Source organism: Bufo gargarizans, chromosome 5, assembly GCF_014858855.1.
Source record: "Bufo gargarizans isolate SCDJY-AF-19 chromosome 5, ASM1485885v1, whole genome shotgun sequence".
In the NCBI taxonomy this organism is placed as follows: domain Eukaryota; kingdom Metazoa; phylum Chordata; class Amphibia; order Anura; family Bufonidae; genus Bufo; species Bufo gargarizans.
Window position 1 is genome coordinate 53,485,854 of NC_058084.1, and position 15,739 is coordinate 53,501,592.

The 15,739-nt window shown below is 43.4% G+C and overlaps 1 protein-coding gene across 1 annotated transcript in view; it reads left to right on the forward strand.

Moving 5' to 3' along the window:
* Positions 1 to 15,739, forward strand: part of TAF2 (TATA-box binding protein associated factor 2) — a 124,715-nt gene that overhangs the window by 46,640 nt on the left and 62,336 nt on the right. The window contains exon 11 of the mRNA XM_044295370.1: positions 5,405 to 5,540. Within this exon, the coding sequence (XP_044151305.1) occupies positions 5,405 to 5,540 (136 nt within the window). The remainder of the gene's footprint in view (positions 1 to 5,404; positions 5,541 to 15,739) is intronic.

The following is a 15,739-nucleotide window of genomic DNA, read 5'->3' on the forward strand; positions in this document are numbered from 1 at the left end:
CTCGCCACATGTTTTTTCCACACTTGAGGGAGGAAACCAGCAGGTCCTCAATCCTGCTGCTCGTTCCCCACCTCTGGAAGACAAGGAGGAAAAGTGGATCCCCCCACCACCTGTGCCTGAGCCCCCCTTCTCCTGAGTTTTCTAAGTGAACACAGGAATATATGTTGTTTCTCCTAGACCTTGGCCCCTGTATCTGCTGACTCACCGCTTCGGTCCCACCTCCGGTCCCCGGCCCTATCCACACCCTGCGAGCCAGTCCCGGCGGTTGCATGTCTCCTTGGGTGGCTGCCGCTTTTCTACTCGGGGCATTGGTACGCCCGCTTCCGGCCTCCTTGTTTCCCAGTGCACTCTGCTCCCTCCCTACATCGCCTCCCCAATCAAAAGTTCTTCCGGTTGGCCCTGCCTGTACTCGAGGCCCCGACTCTGCGGCCTACTAGGCCTCATCTCCCTGTGTGTTTCAGGGGCGGGATCTGTATTTTCAGAGTGTGAAAATTTCGCGCTGAGGCTTTAGTACAGACGGATGTGGGTTCAGTTTCCCTAGCTCTGTTTTGTTAGAAGTGAGCTGCATGTAAAAAAAAAAAAAAAAATATATATATATATATATATATATATATATACCGTATTTTTTGCTTTATAAGACGCACCCCAGATTTTAGAGTAGAAAAATAAGAAAAAATATTTTATATCAGACCTCATATCAGCCCACTCAGAGCCTTATAAGACCTGAGATTAGCCCAGCAGTACCCCCAGACCTGAGATTTGCCCAGCAGTACCCCCAGACCTGAGATTTGCCCAGCAGTACCCCCAGACCTGAGATTTGCCCAGCAGTACCCCCAGACCTGAGATTAGCCCAGCAGACCTCAGATCAGACTAAAATAAAATATCATCTTACCTGTCCTGCTCCACGGTTCCTCTTCAGCTGTCGCGCTCCCATCTTCCTGACCTGCGCTGCACTGTCACATGACTGCGTGCAGCGTCAGGTCATAGTGCGCACACTACGTCCTGACGCTGTACGGGGTCAGGACAGCGCATCGCAGGCCAGAAAGATGGGAGCGCGACAGCTGAAGAGGAACCGTGGCGCAGACCATGGAGGGTAAATATTACCTGCGCTTGCGGCGCTTCGCTCCCCGCTCCTAATACATACTAGTGAGCGCTTCCATAATGAAAGCGCTCACTAGTATTCGTTTTATAAGACGCACAGACATTTCCCCCCCTCTTTTGGGGGGAAAAAAAGTGCAAAAAATATGGTATATATTATTAACCCTTGGAGCTATCTGGTCCTTCTGGACCTAGTTCCCACGCCATTCTGTAGGCAGAATTTCTTTACCCTACCTCTGGATACATACAACCTATAGCGTAAGCTATCCTGGCACTACCGCTGGATACCGCACTCCCTGTAGCTTACCCTCCTTCTATAGACGGAGTAATTGCCCTTCCACTGGATACCATACAGTGTGTAGCATTACCCTCTTTCCATAGGCGGAGTAATTGCCCTTGCACTGGATGCTTTACGGCCTGTAGCATTTCTCTCCTTCCATAGGATACCGTACAGCCTGTAGCATTACCCTCCTTCCTAAGCAGTGTACTTGCTCTACCACTGGATGCTGTACAGCCCGTGCCATTACCCTCCTTCTGTAGGAGGAGTAATTGCACCCCCACTGCGTTCTGTACGGCCTGTAGCATTGTCCTCCTTCCCCAGGCAGAGTAATTGCACTTCCACTGGGTACTGTACTGGCCGTAGCTTTATCCTCTTTCCATGGGCACAGTTATCTTCTATTGGCGGAGTGTTTACATCCCGTTGATTCCTATATGTCCGGCAGCGTTACCCTCTTTCCATGGGCGAAATATTTATACCACAACTGGATACCGTACATCCGGTAGCATTACCCTCCTTTCAGAGGCGGCGTAGTTGCACTACACTGGATCCTATGCTTCCGGGAGCATTACCCTCCTTCCGTAGTTGGAGTGTTTGCACTTACTCTGGGTACTGTACATTCTGTAGCATTACCCTCCTTCTATAGAGTAATTGCACCACCATCCTGTACAGACTATTTCTTTACCCTTCTTCCTTAGACGGAGTAATTGCACTTCCACCGTATACTATACGTCCTGTTGCATTGCTCCCTACGCAGGCGGAGTGATTGCTTTAGTGCTGGATATCATCTGTCCTGTCTGTTTTCCCCCTTATATAGGTGGTTTAGTTGCACCGCAGTCGCATACTGTAGATCCTGTAGCATCCTGTTGAATTGGGCAGCTTAATTTCAGGACTAATATTCACCCTCTGGTTGTAAAGCATTCATGTTTCCATTCACTGAAGCAAGCAGATGCCTCTCTAAACAGTGAGAATTTGAAATTCAAAGCATATGAAAAAGTTGTACAACATTTCTATATCCAAGCTTTTTTGGCATAATTAAAGGTGTTGGCCAATTTGCAATGTTTTTCTGCTAAGCAGCTTCCATTTATATTCTGTTCTTTTCTTCGTCGCTGCTGTGATGTGCTTTGCCACCACAGCCCTTAAACTTGAAGTCATTTTATGGCAGTGTTACCTCCCCCACCCGTCCATCCGACTTTAAGCCGTCCCATCCTTTCTTCTACTGTGCAGGCTCCACAACGAGCTATGGGCGCCTGCGCAGTGTAAACATTCTCTCCCTCCAGTGTACCATCCCATGTTCCTGTGCGCAGCTGAGAAATGAAGCGTCCGGGCATGCGCACTGTCCCTGCCCTCATTTATCCAGGCGCCAGTCTCTTGTGCCTGCGCAGTAGAAGAAAGGACAGAAGACTGCAATGCTGGATAGACGGGTCGGGCAGGCAACGCAGCCATACACTGACATCAGATGTAAGGGCTGTGGTGGCAAAACATACCACGTCCACTGTTCACAGGAGCAGCAGCAAGGAAGAAAAGAGCTGGATAGAGAGAATATGGATGGAATTTGTTTAGCACATCAGCAGCAGCAGCGACTATCATACAGTGAGTTACAGAAAAAACTTTGCAAAGTGGCCAACCCCTTTAATTCCCAGTTGTGACTGGTTTCCATTCCACTTAATGATTGTGTGTTTGAAAGAGGCACATGGGATATTACACAACGTGACACACGTAACCACAACTGAAGGTTCACTTTGCAGCTGTCACATTAATGAGAGATCTGTTCAGATGCTGGCTGGTGGTGGAGGGTTCACATATTTATCCTGGAATATACATTAATCTTTACTTACAGCACATGAATAATCTAGTTTGTTCAGAGCCGCCTGTTTACAAGTCTGCCCTGGAAAGCTCCCAAACTATCGGGACAAAATGAACAGGCTCTCGCCAGTTTTAGCTCCGAGCTAAGAAGGTCAACGAAAAATATTCAATTAATCCCTTTACTAAGAGCCATTTAATTGCAGAAATTGGCATGTGTTTTTTTTTTTTTTTTTCTCTAGCATAAGGCAACTGAAGTAAATGGAACAAGGTCTTTTTGTTGGTGAAAGGGGCTATTTAAATTATTGCAAACAGACTTGACGTCACTCTAAAACTTATCTGCAAATTTACTTGAAAAATATGGATGTGTAATCTCTGCATACTTAACCTGTTTAGGATCACGTGCCTTGAATGATATCTAAGGGCAGCCAGTGACCCAGACCTGCCGTCCCATAACTCGCACTGTAGAGTCTCAGTGAATCCTATGTGATTCAGCTTCAGCCCGTCTCCCCTGCCTCCTGCTTGTGATAGGTTTCTTCCTGTCAGCTTTTACAAGCAGGAGGTGGGGAAGAGCAGTGTGAAGCTGCATCTGATTGCAGATAGTATAGACAGGTAGTGTGAGTCAGGTATAAGGTAGAAGTGATATTTTCAGTAGATCACTATGCATACAGGGACATGCAGAAAATGGCTCAGGATGTAATCCTGTAGATCACACAGAGAGAAACTGACACACCTGTCTACACCGGGGAGCAGGCTCTGGAGCTGTGGTCAGACTGGGGATCACGTAACACAGCTGCTCACAATGAAAGGTTCACAATGTATGGGTGAAACAAATTAGGCTAATTTCACACTAGCGTTTTGGCTTTCCGTTTGTGAGATCCGTCATGGGCTCTCACAAGCGGTCCAGAACGGATCAGTTTTGCCCTAATGCATTCTAAATGGAAAAGGACCCGCTCAGAATGCATCAGTTTGCCTCCGTTCAGTTTCCATTCCGTCCTGGTACACAATGTAAGTCAATGGGGACGGATCAGCTTTCTCTGGCACAATAGAAAATGGAACCGTCCCCCATTGACTTTCAATGGTGTTCAAGACGGATCTGTAGAAGACATAACGGATGACGTTATGCATGCGGTTGTATTATTGTAATGGAAGCGTTTTGCAGATCCATGAGGGATCCACAAAAACCACTAGTGTGAAAGTAGCCTTACACTGGCAAATAGCAGTGAGTGACTGAGTTTGCAGTGTATGTCCACCCCAAAATTTTACTGGATCAGGATGGGGGCCTGGTGGTCATAAACTGAAGGGGACCCTGAAGAGAAGGCACAAAGGTTTATAAAAGTAGTTTAAAAAATTCTAAAAAATACTCTAAGAAAAATAGACCTGACCACACCTACCCAAACCATCGCCATAGCTGCCACATTCATCAGAGACTGTGTGTGTGTGTGTGAAACCACAATGGAGTACGTTGCCCCAGAATTATTATGAGGTAATAATACTGGCCCATCTGTGCACCAAAAAAAAGAAATCTATGCCAGCAAGTGAGCTGTCATAGATTTCTGGTCTAATTTCCCGTCCTCGGTCCACCAACTCCTGGTCATGCAGCTCACATTTTTGTAAAGGTTGAGAGGGTGGGAGAGGAAGGTGCAAAATGACACATGAAAATTTGCAACAAAATATGAACTCCTATACTACTCCTTGTAATCTTTTTCTCCTAATAAAAAAAAAAAATAAAGTTTAAAAAAACAGCCTTAGGTCTCACGAGAAATGCCCCCAAAATATTATTATTTTTAATTTTTATTTTTGGCTATTTTTCATTTTGGCATAATGTACCACTGAACATTCAAGACAAAAATATTGTCCTTCTGTAGCAGTCAGCACCAAGACTCAAAACTCCTATATAGTTAAGGTTCCTATTGTAAGTCTACTGCTGCTGTGAGGGGAAGGTATTATCTGCTTTTGTAATAGTAGATAGTAGAATTAGAATAACAGTATGACAGCCTCGTTGGTCTCTACACAGGTCAAGGTAAAGAGGTCCAGAGCAGATCATTACGCTTATGACCAATAAAAGTGTGTGTCAGTGAAAAGTAAAAAACACCATATACATATAGGACAACTTCATAGATATGTGACATTTTGAGTTTTTCATGTAGTTTGTGTTTTGCTGATTGTTCTTACTTCGTAGTAATGTGATGCGTTGACGTCTTGTGTCTCGCCTTGTCTTTCTAGTCCGGCTACTCACCTTCACTTCTCCATAAAACACCCCCATACGCTGTCCTGGGAGTATTACAACATGTTCCAGTGTAAAGCCCATCTGGTCATAAGGCTGATAGAGAATCGCATTAGTATGGAATTCATGCTGCAGGTAAGTGACCAAGTATATGTCCTCTACCAAAATTTACAGTTAACCCCTTCAGGGCGCAATTCTGACAGCAATATTTTTTTATTCTTCCACTGCTTTCTTCCTTGCAAGTAGTTTCATGGACACTGTACAGCATTGGACACGAAGTCAGGGTTGGAAGCGACTGAAAATGTGGCCTAGGATATTCCATCAATATCCGACTGTGGCGACACTTACCCATTTCTAACATGAGGTGGCGACGGCGGTGCATGGAAAATGTCGTATTAAAGGGTTTATGCAACTAGTACATCCTATCCAGAGGATCGGGCATAATCATCTGATCATTGGGGTCTGCCCCCCGGCACCCCCACGATCAAATGTTTGTGCAAGTGCTACTTCCTTTTCAAGATTACACTGTGCGTTGTCTTAGAAGTATCGGTGGAGCAGTGTAATTAATTACAAGTTCTTGTTTTATTCCCTTGAATTGAACAAGCACATGTGATTACACTGTGCTGCCGCTGCAAGCATGACGTCGGGCGGTGTAATATATTGAAGGGGAAGTAGCACTCGTACAATGCAGCCTCCGCTTAAATTAGATGATTGGAACTGGCGCCCGGGGTCAAACCCGCTCCAATCAGATATTGATGACCTCTCCTGAGGATAGGTCATCAATATGTACTGGAGGCACAACCCCTTTAATGCGTGTCTGTTTTCTTGGTAGGCCACATGGTTGGCACATTACAGCCAGTGACTGACTGTGTCGTCCCCCCCCCTACTACTTGCAATGGTGTATGGTAATGAAGTAATTATTATTCATCTTATTGATCCCCTGGTACTTCTGTTCTGATGGTTCCCTTACTGGTGTCTTTATGCTCTCCTGGCCTCCTTCAGTGACGTCCAGCCAGCGGTGACCTGTCATCAGCTCAGGATAGGTCATCAATATCAGATAGGTGGGGGTCTTATCCTTAGTATCTTCACTGTTCAGCTGTTTGAAGGGGCCGTAGCACTCAAGACGAGCACTGCTGCCTCTTCATAGTCTACACAAGTATTGTATAGTGCCCGTGCTTGGTATTGCAGCTTCGTTCCTATTCACTTGACCTATGTCATCGCCTCTTCCAACAGCTAATTGGAGGAATTGCCAGGAATCGGACCTCCACCGATCAGATATTGATGACCTATCATGGAAGACATGGTCCATGACATATAACCTTTATTATTAATCAAGATAAAACACCATTTCAAAAATCACACAATGGGCCCAAGCAGTATACAACCCAGTGATGCACATGAGTAAATAATCAGCGGATATCATGCTGCTGACACACCTGAAAAGGAGCAAGGGAACTAAGGGGAATGCTTCCCCTGCACTTGACCCTAGATGCCTTAACTTACAGAGCACCCACCTCAAAAAGGGGAGACCCCTTTCAGGAACCTGATTCTGATGCACCCTCTTACATTCCTGCTCATTTCATGCCAAATATGGGTTTAATAGGGGACTAGCCCCTAGGAAAGAAAATTCACAACTGATAACAAAATAAATGCAAATGCGCATTGGCCTAATAGGCCACCATGTCAGTACTAATGAAAAACAAGTCCCCATCAAGGGACTCTAAAGTGGAAAAAAAATGTATGGAGTGAATAGATCAGAGATCTTTTATGACACCATTGGGCACATATTATGTAACAAAAATAAATATAAAAATAAAAAAAATAAGTGCACGCAAACCCAAACCATCGCCGTTGCATCCCGTTCAAATGACTAAAAGAACAAAGGGAACCCATTAAAATTATCTTAGGGTTGACTTAAACATTTAAAGGGGTTGTCTCTCACTTCAGCAAATGGCATTTATTATGTAGAGGAAGTTAATACAAGGGACTTACTAATGTATTGTGATTGTCCATATTGCCTCCTTTGCTGGCTGGATTCATTTTTTTCATCACATACATTACATGTTTTTATAGTTACGACCACCCTGCAATGCAGCAGAGGTGGTCGTGGTTGCACACTGTAGGAAAAGGTGCTGGCCTATGTGCGCTGCTGTGGTATTTAACCCCTTAAGGACTTAGGACGTACCGGTACGGCATGGTTCCCGAGTCCTTAAGGACCCATGACGTACCGGTACGTGCCCGGTGGGCGGTTATCGGAACCCGGTACCTGCTCAAAAAATAAAAAAACTATGGCTCAGAATATGGAGACACTAAAACATCTTTTTTTTCTTCTTTGTTTTAAAAAAGCTGTTGTTGTGTAAAACATACATAAATAAATAAAAAGTATACATATTTGGTATCACCGCGTTCACATCGTACGGCTCTATAAAAATATCTCACCCCTCAGATGAACACCATAAAAGCTGTGCAAAATAATCCATTTTTTGTCACCTTACATCATAAAAAGTGTGATAGCAAGCGATCAAAAAGTCACACGCACCCCAGAATAGTGCCAATAAAACCATCATCTCATCCCGCAAAAATCATACCCTATCCAAGGTAATCGCCCAAAAACTGAAAAAATTATGGCTCTCAGACTATGGAAACACTAAAACATGATTTTTTTTGCTTCAAAAATGAATTTATTGTGTAAAACTTACATAAAAAAAAAAAGTATACATATTAGGTATCGCCGCATCCGTGACAACCTGGTCTATAAAAATATCACATGATCTAACCTGTCAGATGAATGTTGTAAATAACAAAAAATAAAAACGGTGCCAAAACAGCTATTTCTTGTTACCTTGCCTCACAAAAAGTGTAATATCGAGCAACCAAAAATCATATGTACCCTAAACTAGTACCAACAATACTGCCACCCTATCCCGTAGTTTATAAAATGGGGCCACTTTTTTGGAGTTTCTACTCTAGGGGTGCATCAGGGGGGCTTCAAATAGGACATGGTGTCAAAAAAAACAGTCTAGCAAAACCTGCCTTCCAAAAACCGTATGGCATTCCTTTCCTTCTGCACCCTGCTGTGTGCCCGTACAGCGGTTTACGACCACATATGGGGTGTTTCTGTAAACGACAGAATCAGGGCAATAAATATTGTTTGGTTTGGCTGTTAACCCTTGCTTTGTAACTGGAAAAAAATTATTAAAATAGAAAATCTGCCCAAAAAGTGAAATTTTGAAATTGTATCTCTATTTTTCATTAATTCTTGTGGAACACCTAAAGGGTTAACAAAGTTTGTAAAATCAGTTTTAAATACCTTGAGGGGTGTAGTTTCTAGAATGGGGTCATTTTTGGGTGGTTTCTATTATGTAAGCCTCGCAAAGTGACTTCAGACCTGAACTGGTCCCTAAAAATTGTAACATCCCCCAAAAATTTTATATCATTCCCAAAATGATCCAAACATGAAGTAGACATATGGGGAATGTAAAGTAGTAATTATTTTGGGAGGTATTACTATGTATTATAGAAGTAGAGAAATTAAAACTTGGACATTTGCAATTAAAAAAAAAAAAATTTTGTTGTAAATTTGGTATTTTTTTATAAATAAAAATGATTTTTTTTAACCTTCATTTTACCAGTGTTATGAAGTACAATATGTGACGAAAAACAATCTCAGAACGGCCTGGATAAGTCGAAGCATTTTGAAGTGATCACCACTTAAAGTGACACTAGTCAGATTTGCAAAAAAGTCCTTACGGTGAAATAGGGCTGAGTCCTTAAGGGGTTAAAAAAGGGGTGGTAGAAGACAGCTCTGTGTCACTTACAAAGGGCACAAAAATGTATTTCGGCAGTCCAAGAACTGAAGCGTATAGGGTTGGTAAATCAACACCTGCTCCACATCACTGAAAGATACCTGTTCATTTCGCACCAAAACCCCCTGGTCATTAAGGAGGTTAAACCACCTTTTATGTTGTGTATCATTTGGCTCGTTTGGCTCAGAGGAGCCGTGTAGCCCGTCTTTAATTCCACATGGCTAGCACTTTTGTAAACCTTCACATCTCCAGCTCAGGATTATGCGGTTAACAGCAGAACATGTCACTGGCTGCCAAGAAGAACACGTTTCCTTCTTGTGAAGCATTTGATTGACGCCCAAGCAGATGAGTGTGGTAGTAGACAGGCTGGGATTCGGGGAGACACCAATAACAGGATAATTTAACTATTGCAGCAGCGCCGCAACCTCCCATGCAGACAGGGGAGATGCATCCAAAATAAATGGAGCCTAGTATTGACACTGGCCCGGCATGTGGGAGAGAAGGAGAGATCCTAGGTCTCATGATAGCACAGAGCGATCTATAGGAATATAGACCAGACTTGCCCTTAGTGTTACTTTTACATAGCATCTTCCCTTCTCAGGTCAGGGGCACATTGGAGCCTGTAACGCAATGGTCTGTTGTATTCCCAGTTATTGGGGAACAGAAATCTTGAGATCTAAAGGGGATAAATCTGCTATGTTATTTACGAATGAAAAACAGATATTAATTTATTTTAAAGTGTTTTTGCTGATGGTAGATATTTTTTTTTTTTCATAAAAAAAAAAATTAAGTGCGGATGGCGTTGGCAGTTGCAGAGAGAGCTGAGCCTCTAGTTGTAATGGTAACGCCCCCGTTGCTCCTAGAGGCTAATTTGCGCATATATATATATATATATATATATATATTTATATATATATATATTAATATTTCTCAGCACTGCGGACACATATGAACATGGGACCAACACAGATGTCTTCAGCTGCCAAGTGCACATGGAACAGGTCAACCAGTGTCATAGGTGCTCATACCTTAATAAAATCACCAGAAATGGAAAGATAAAACATCTGGTTTTAACCCCTTTACACACTTGTTCGTAACTGTACGTCCAAATTGCAAGTAATTTACTGCATTTGGACGTACAGTCACGTCCAACCTGCTTACCCGGGGCTGTGACACTATAAAGTGTCACAGCTCCGGAGTCTCCGCTCTCCCTGAGAGCAGACACACCGGGGAAGCCGGCAAGGGACCAATCAGAGTGGTCCTTTGCTGGCAAGCGCTCCACCAATTGGTTAGCGGCTGCAGACTAACCAATTGGAGCGCTTTAGTGTGAAAATGCTGGTTTCAGGCTGTGATCTGCATGCTGGTTTTTGTCACCTCACCGCCACAAAAAAATAAGTGATCAAAAAGTCATATGTACCCAAAAATGATACTAATAAAAACTACAGCCCGTCCCGCAACAAACAAGCCCCCACACAGCTACATAAAATAAAAGTTATGGACTTCAGTATATGACGATGCAAAATATAATTGATTTTAACCCCTTAAGGACTCAGCGCTATTTCACCTTAAGGACTTGGCCATTTTTTGCAAATCTGACCAGTGTCACTTTAAATGCTGATAACTTTAAAACGCTTTGACTTATCCAGGCCATTCTGAGATTGTTTTTTCGTCACATATTGTACTTCATGACACTGGTAAAATGAAGTAAAAACATTTCATTTTTATTTATAAAAAATACCAAATTTACCAAAAATTTGTGAAACATTGCAAATTTCCAAGTTTTAATTTCTCTACTTTTATAATACATAGTAATACCTCCAAAAATAGTTATTACTTTACATTCCCCATATGTCTACTTTATGTTTGGATCATTTTTGGAATGATATTTTATTTTTGGGGGATGTTACAAGGCTTAGAAGTTTAGAAGCAAATCTTGAAATTTTTCAGAAATTTTCAAAAACCCAATTTTTAGGGACCAGTTCAGGTCTGAAGTCACTTTGCGAGGCTTACATAATGGAAACCACCCAAAAATGACCCCATTCTAGAAACTACACCCCTCAAGGTATTCAAAACTGATTTTACAAATGTCGTTTACCCTTTAGGTGTTCCACATGAATTAATGGAAAATAGAGAGACAATTTCAGAATTTCACTTTTTTGGCAGATTTTCCATTTTAATAATTTCTTTCCAGTTACAAAGCAAGGGTTAACAGCCAAACCAAACTCAATATTTATGGCCCTGATTCTGTAGTTTACGGGCACACGGCAGGGCGCAGAAGGAAAGGAATGCCATACGGTTTTTGGAAGGCAGGTTTTGCTGGACTGGTTTTTTTGACACCATGTCCCATTTGAAGCCCCCCTGATGCACCCCTAGAGTAGAAACTCCAAAATAGTGACCCTATTTTAGAAACTACGGGATAGGGTGGAAGTTTTTGTTGGTACTAGTTTAGGGTACATATGATTTTTGGTTGCTCTATTACACTTTTTGTGAGGCAAGGTAACAAGAAATAGCTGTTTTGGCACCGTTTTTATTTTTTGTTATTTACAACATTCATCTGACAGGTTAGATCATGTGATATTTTTATAGACCAGGTTGTCACGGATGCGGCGATACCTAATATGTATACTTTTTTTTAATTTATGTAAGTTTTACACAATGATTCATTTTTTCAAGCAAAAAAATCATGTTTTACTGTTTCCATAGTCTGAGAGCCATATTTCTTTCAGTTTTTTGCCGATTACCTTGGGTAGGGTATGATTTTGCGCGATGCACTATTTTGGGGTGCATATGACTTTTTGATCGCTTGCTATTACACTTTTTGTGATGGTTTATTTAGCACAGTTTTTATTTTTTACAGTGTTCATCTGAGGGGTTAGGTCATGTGATATGTTTATAGAGCCGTCGATACGGACGCGGCGATACCTAATATGTATACTTTCCCCCCCCCCCCCCCCCCTATTTTTTACCATTTTTTTTTTTTTTTTTACTTAATTTGGGGAAAATTATGTTTTTTTTTTTTTTTTTTTTTTTTTACTTGAAACCTTATTTTTTGGGGGGGAAATTTTTTTTTTTTTTCTACTTTATTTTTTGTCCCACTTTGGAACTTCAACTTTTGGGGGTCTAATCCCTTTTACAATGCATTCCAATACTTCTGTATTGGAATGCATTGGCTGTATGAGTAATACTGTGTGTATTACCTATACAGCTTCCAGGGCCTGTGAGATCCAGGGAGCTGGATCTCACAGGCTCTTCACCTGAAGGCAGCGCGATGCCTTCCTTAGACATCGCGCTGCCTTCCATGCAATCTTGTCCCCCCTACTGCCGCATGGGGACCCGATGGCCCAGCTGCCCGCCGGATAAGGTAAAAGCCGCAAACCGCAGGTCTGAATTGACACGGGTTTGACAAATCATTCAGCGGGCATCCTGTCACAACGACCCCTTCCCCCGGCGTTGTGACAGGATGCCCGCTGAATGATTTCAGCGGTCACCCTGTTGCGATTAACCCCCGCCGCGCCGCAATCGCGATTTAAACTTAGGACGTACCGGTACGCCCTGAGTCCTTATGGGGTTAAACACAAAAATAATTTTATGCTAAAAAAGTTGTAAAACATAAAAAAAAACATTATAAATTTGGTATCGTCATAACCGTATCAACCCACAGAATTAAATTATCATATCATATTTACCGCAAGAGGAACACAATAAAAACTAAAAAACACTGGCACAATTGCCATTTTTACCCAATTCACTTCCACAAAAAAAAGTTATAAAAAGTGATCAAAAAGACTTATGTACCCAAAATGATACCAATAAAAACTACAGCCCATCCTGCAAAAAGCAAGCCCCCACACAGCTACATTGGTGAAAAAATAGAAATGTTATGGACCCTAAAACAATTTCAGCAAATTACATGTTAGAAAACCCCGATGCCACTTCTTCTCTTCTGAATGCTGCCACGTCCCCAAACAGCGGTTTATGACCACATATATGGTGTTGCTGTATTCAGGAAAAAATGCATAACAAATTGTGGGGTGCATTTTCTCCTGTTAGCCCTTGTGAAAATAAAAAATGTAGGGCTAAAGCAACATTATATGGGAAATAAAAGTTAACATTTTTTTTTTTCACAGCCTTGCGTTTCTAAATTCTATGAAACGCTTGTTGGGTCAAAGCATTCACTTAACCACTATATTTGGCGCTACTTTTCTTCTGCGCACTGCCGTGTGCCTATACAGCAGTTTACAACCACATATGGGTTGTTTCTGTAAACTGCAGAATCGGGGTAATAAATATTGAGTTTTTTTGGCTGTTAACCCTTACTCTGTAACAGGAAAAATTGATTAAAATGGAAAATCTGCACAAAAAATTTAGTTTTAAATTTTCCCCTCCCTTTTCCTTTAATTCTTGTGGAATACCTAAAGGGTTAACACAGTTAGTAAAATTAGTTTTGAGTAAGTTGAGGGGTGTAGTTTCTAAAATGGGATCATTTATGAGTGATTTCTACTAATTACCGTACGTCCCACAAAGCTACTCAACAACTGAACTGGTCCTTGAAAAAGTGGGTTTTGGCAATTTTCTTAAAAATTTGAAAATTTGCTTCTAAACTTCTAATCCTTTTAACTTCCTGAAAAAATAAAATGACCTCTACAAAATGATGCAAACATAAAATAGACATATGGGGAATGTAAAGTAATAACTATTTTATGAAGTATTACTATCTGTCTTAAATGCGGAGAAATTCAATTTTGAAAATAGCGAATTTTTCCACATTTTCTGTATAACGTAAGCAGGAGAACGAAAAGGCTAAACGCTTATGTGAACTCGGCCTAAAACTGGAATTTATAAAATACAGGGATTACATTCCTTGAAAGTAAGTGCACCCCCAGTTGCAGTTGTCCTTCATGCCACTTTGTTACAAACAGAATTATATATTTCTCGTACATTCCATTGGGGGACATAGACCATGGGTATAGCTTAGAGGTATTACTAGGAGGGACACTATGCAAAAACGAAGCTCCTCCTCCTCGGGCTATACCCCCAGACACCTCCAGGAGGACTTCAGTCTTTGCTTAGTGTCTGTCCAAGGAGGTGACGCTTATTCTTCTCCTGTTTGTTATTTTTTTCTGTTTTCAGATGGGGACACAGGTCAGCATTGCGCTGTCCTTGCCCCCGTGGAGTGTCTGCCACCGTCTTTCGACGTGTCCTGGCTACCTCCCATCCCCCCACAGAAGAAAAGTGGATCCAGGCTCAACATGTCAGCTCTGGCATCCCACCAGCTGCTGGGACGCCTGCTGCCTACCCTCCTCCAGAGCACTGTTCTCCTGGATTGGAGTCAGAAGTCTGAAGAGGTGCATCCCTGCTGGTCTGGACATTGAGGGAGCATGCTGAGCAGATAAGTATTGCCCAGTCCCTCCCCCTCCCTCTGTGTCTGGGTCTGGGTGAGCTTGAAGAAGGATCCTGATGGGGCACTTTCTTCATTTTGGCACTGGAGTACTGGCATCTCTTCCCCCTTAAACTGTGGGCTTCAGCGCTTCTCTCGTCGGGCCTTGGCTGTGAGCGCCCGCCGGCAGGCCGCTCCTCCATGGCCTCGTTAACCCCTGCTGCGCCGCGTGAGGGGAGTCGGGGTGTTTGTTCAAATCGCGCGCGCGCTTTTTTTCGCGCCATGATGACGCGTTCGGGGGGGGCGGAGCCTCGGCATGCCGCTCTGACTCTCCTTACACCGGAGACTCTGTTTGCTCACGGCCGTGCAGCTCCTCATCTCTCTACACCGGAGACTTCTGCTAGCGTTGCCTGGGTGGTAGGAGAACAGCTTGCTCTGCTCCTGATCTTTGCAGCAACTGGTAGGAGATCTTTTACTGTGGGGTTCCATCATGCCAAAGCCTGGGGCACTTAAATCTGCCAAGGCCTCCTCTCAGGCTCTTTTGGGGTCATGCAAGGTGTGCCTTCTGCCTTTTTCTGCCTCTGGCACCTGTGACTCGTGCCCTGCTCCTGGACAGGATCAGCCTCCTTCTCTTGCTCAGCCCAGTCCTCCCTCTGCCCCTGCGGAACCGGCGGTACCCGCCTGGGCTTCCGCCATGTCTAGTGCGGCAGCGGATCTGGCCCTAGTTGCCAAGGCAGCCATGTCCTTCATGGAGCGTATGGCAGCTACTACTCCAGTAGGCGTCCACCGCTCCATCTCCTCTCAGTGATTCTCACAGGGGGCGTCTGACGTCTAAGAGGCAGCGTGAGCGGCAGCATTCCTCAGTCGGATGACTCCGCTTCTCCCCCACGCCTTGAGGCATGCCCGGTTGACTCTCCCTCTCGTGGGGAGCGCAAATCCGAAGGGGAATTGTCCGGATCGGACGAGGCCACGGAGCGGGAACCCCTGCCTAAGCTTTCCACCATGGTATCCGAATTGGTGGAGGCTGTCCGTGACACTTTTAATATCCAAGGAGATTCCACTCCCTCCACTAGTCGGGAGTTCTCCCTCTTTCCGCCCAAAAGGCCCGAATCCGCGGTGTTCCCCGTTCATGAGGAATTCACAGCGGTCAT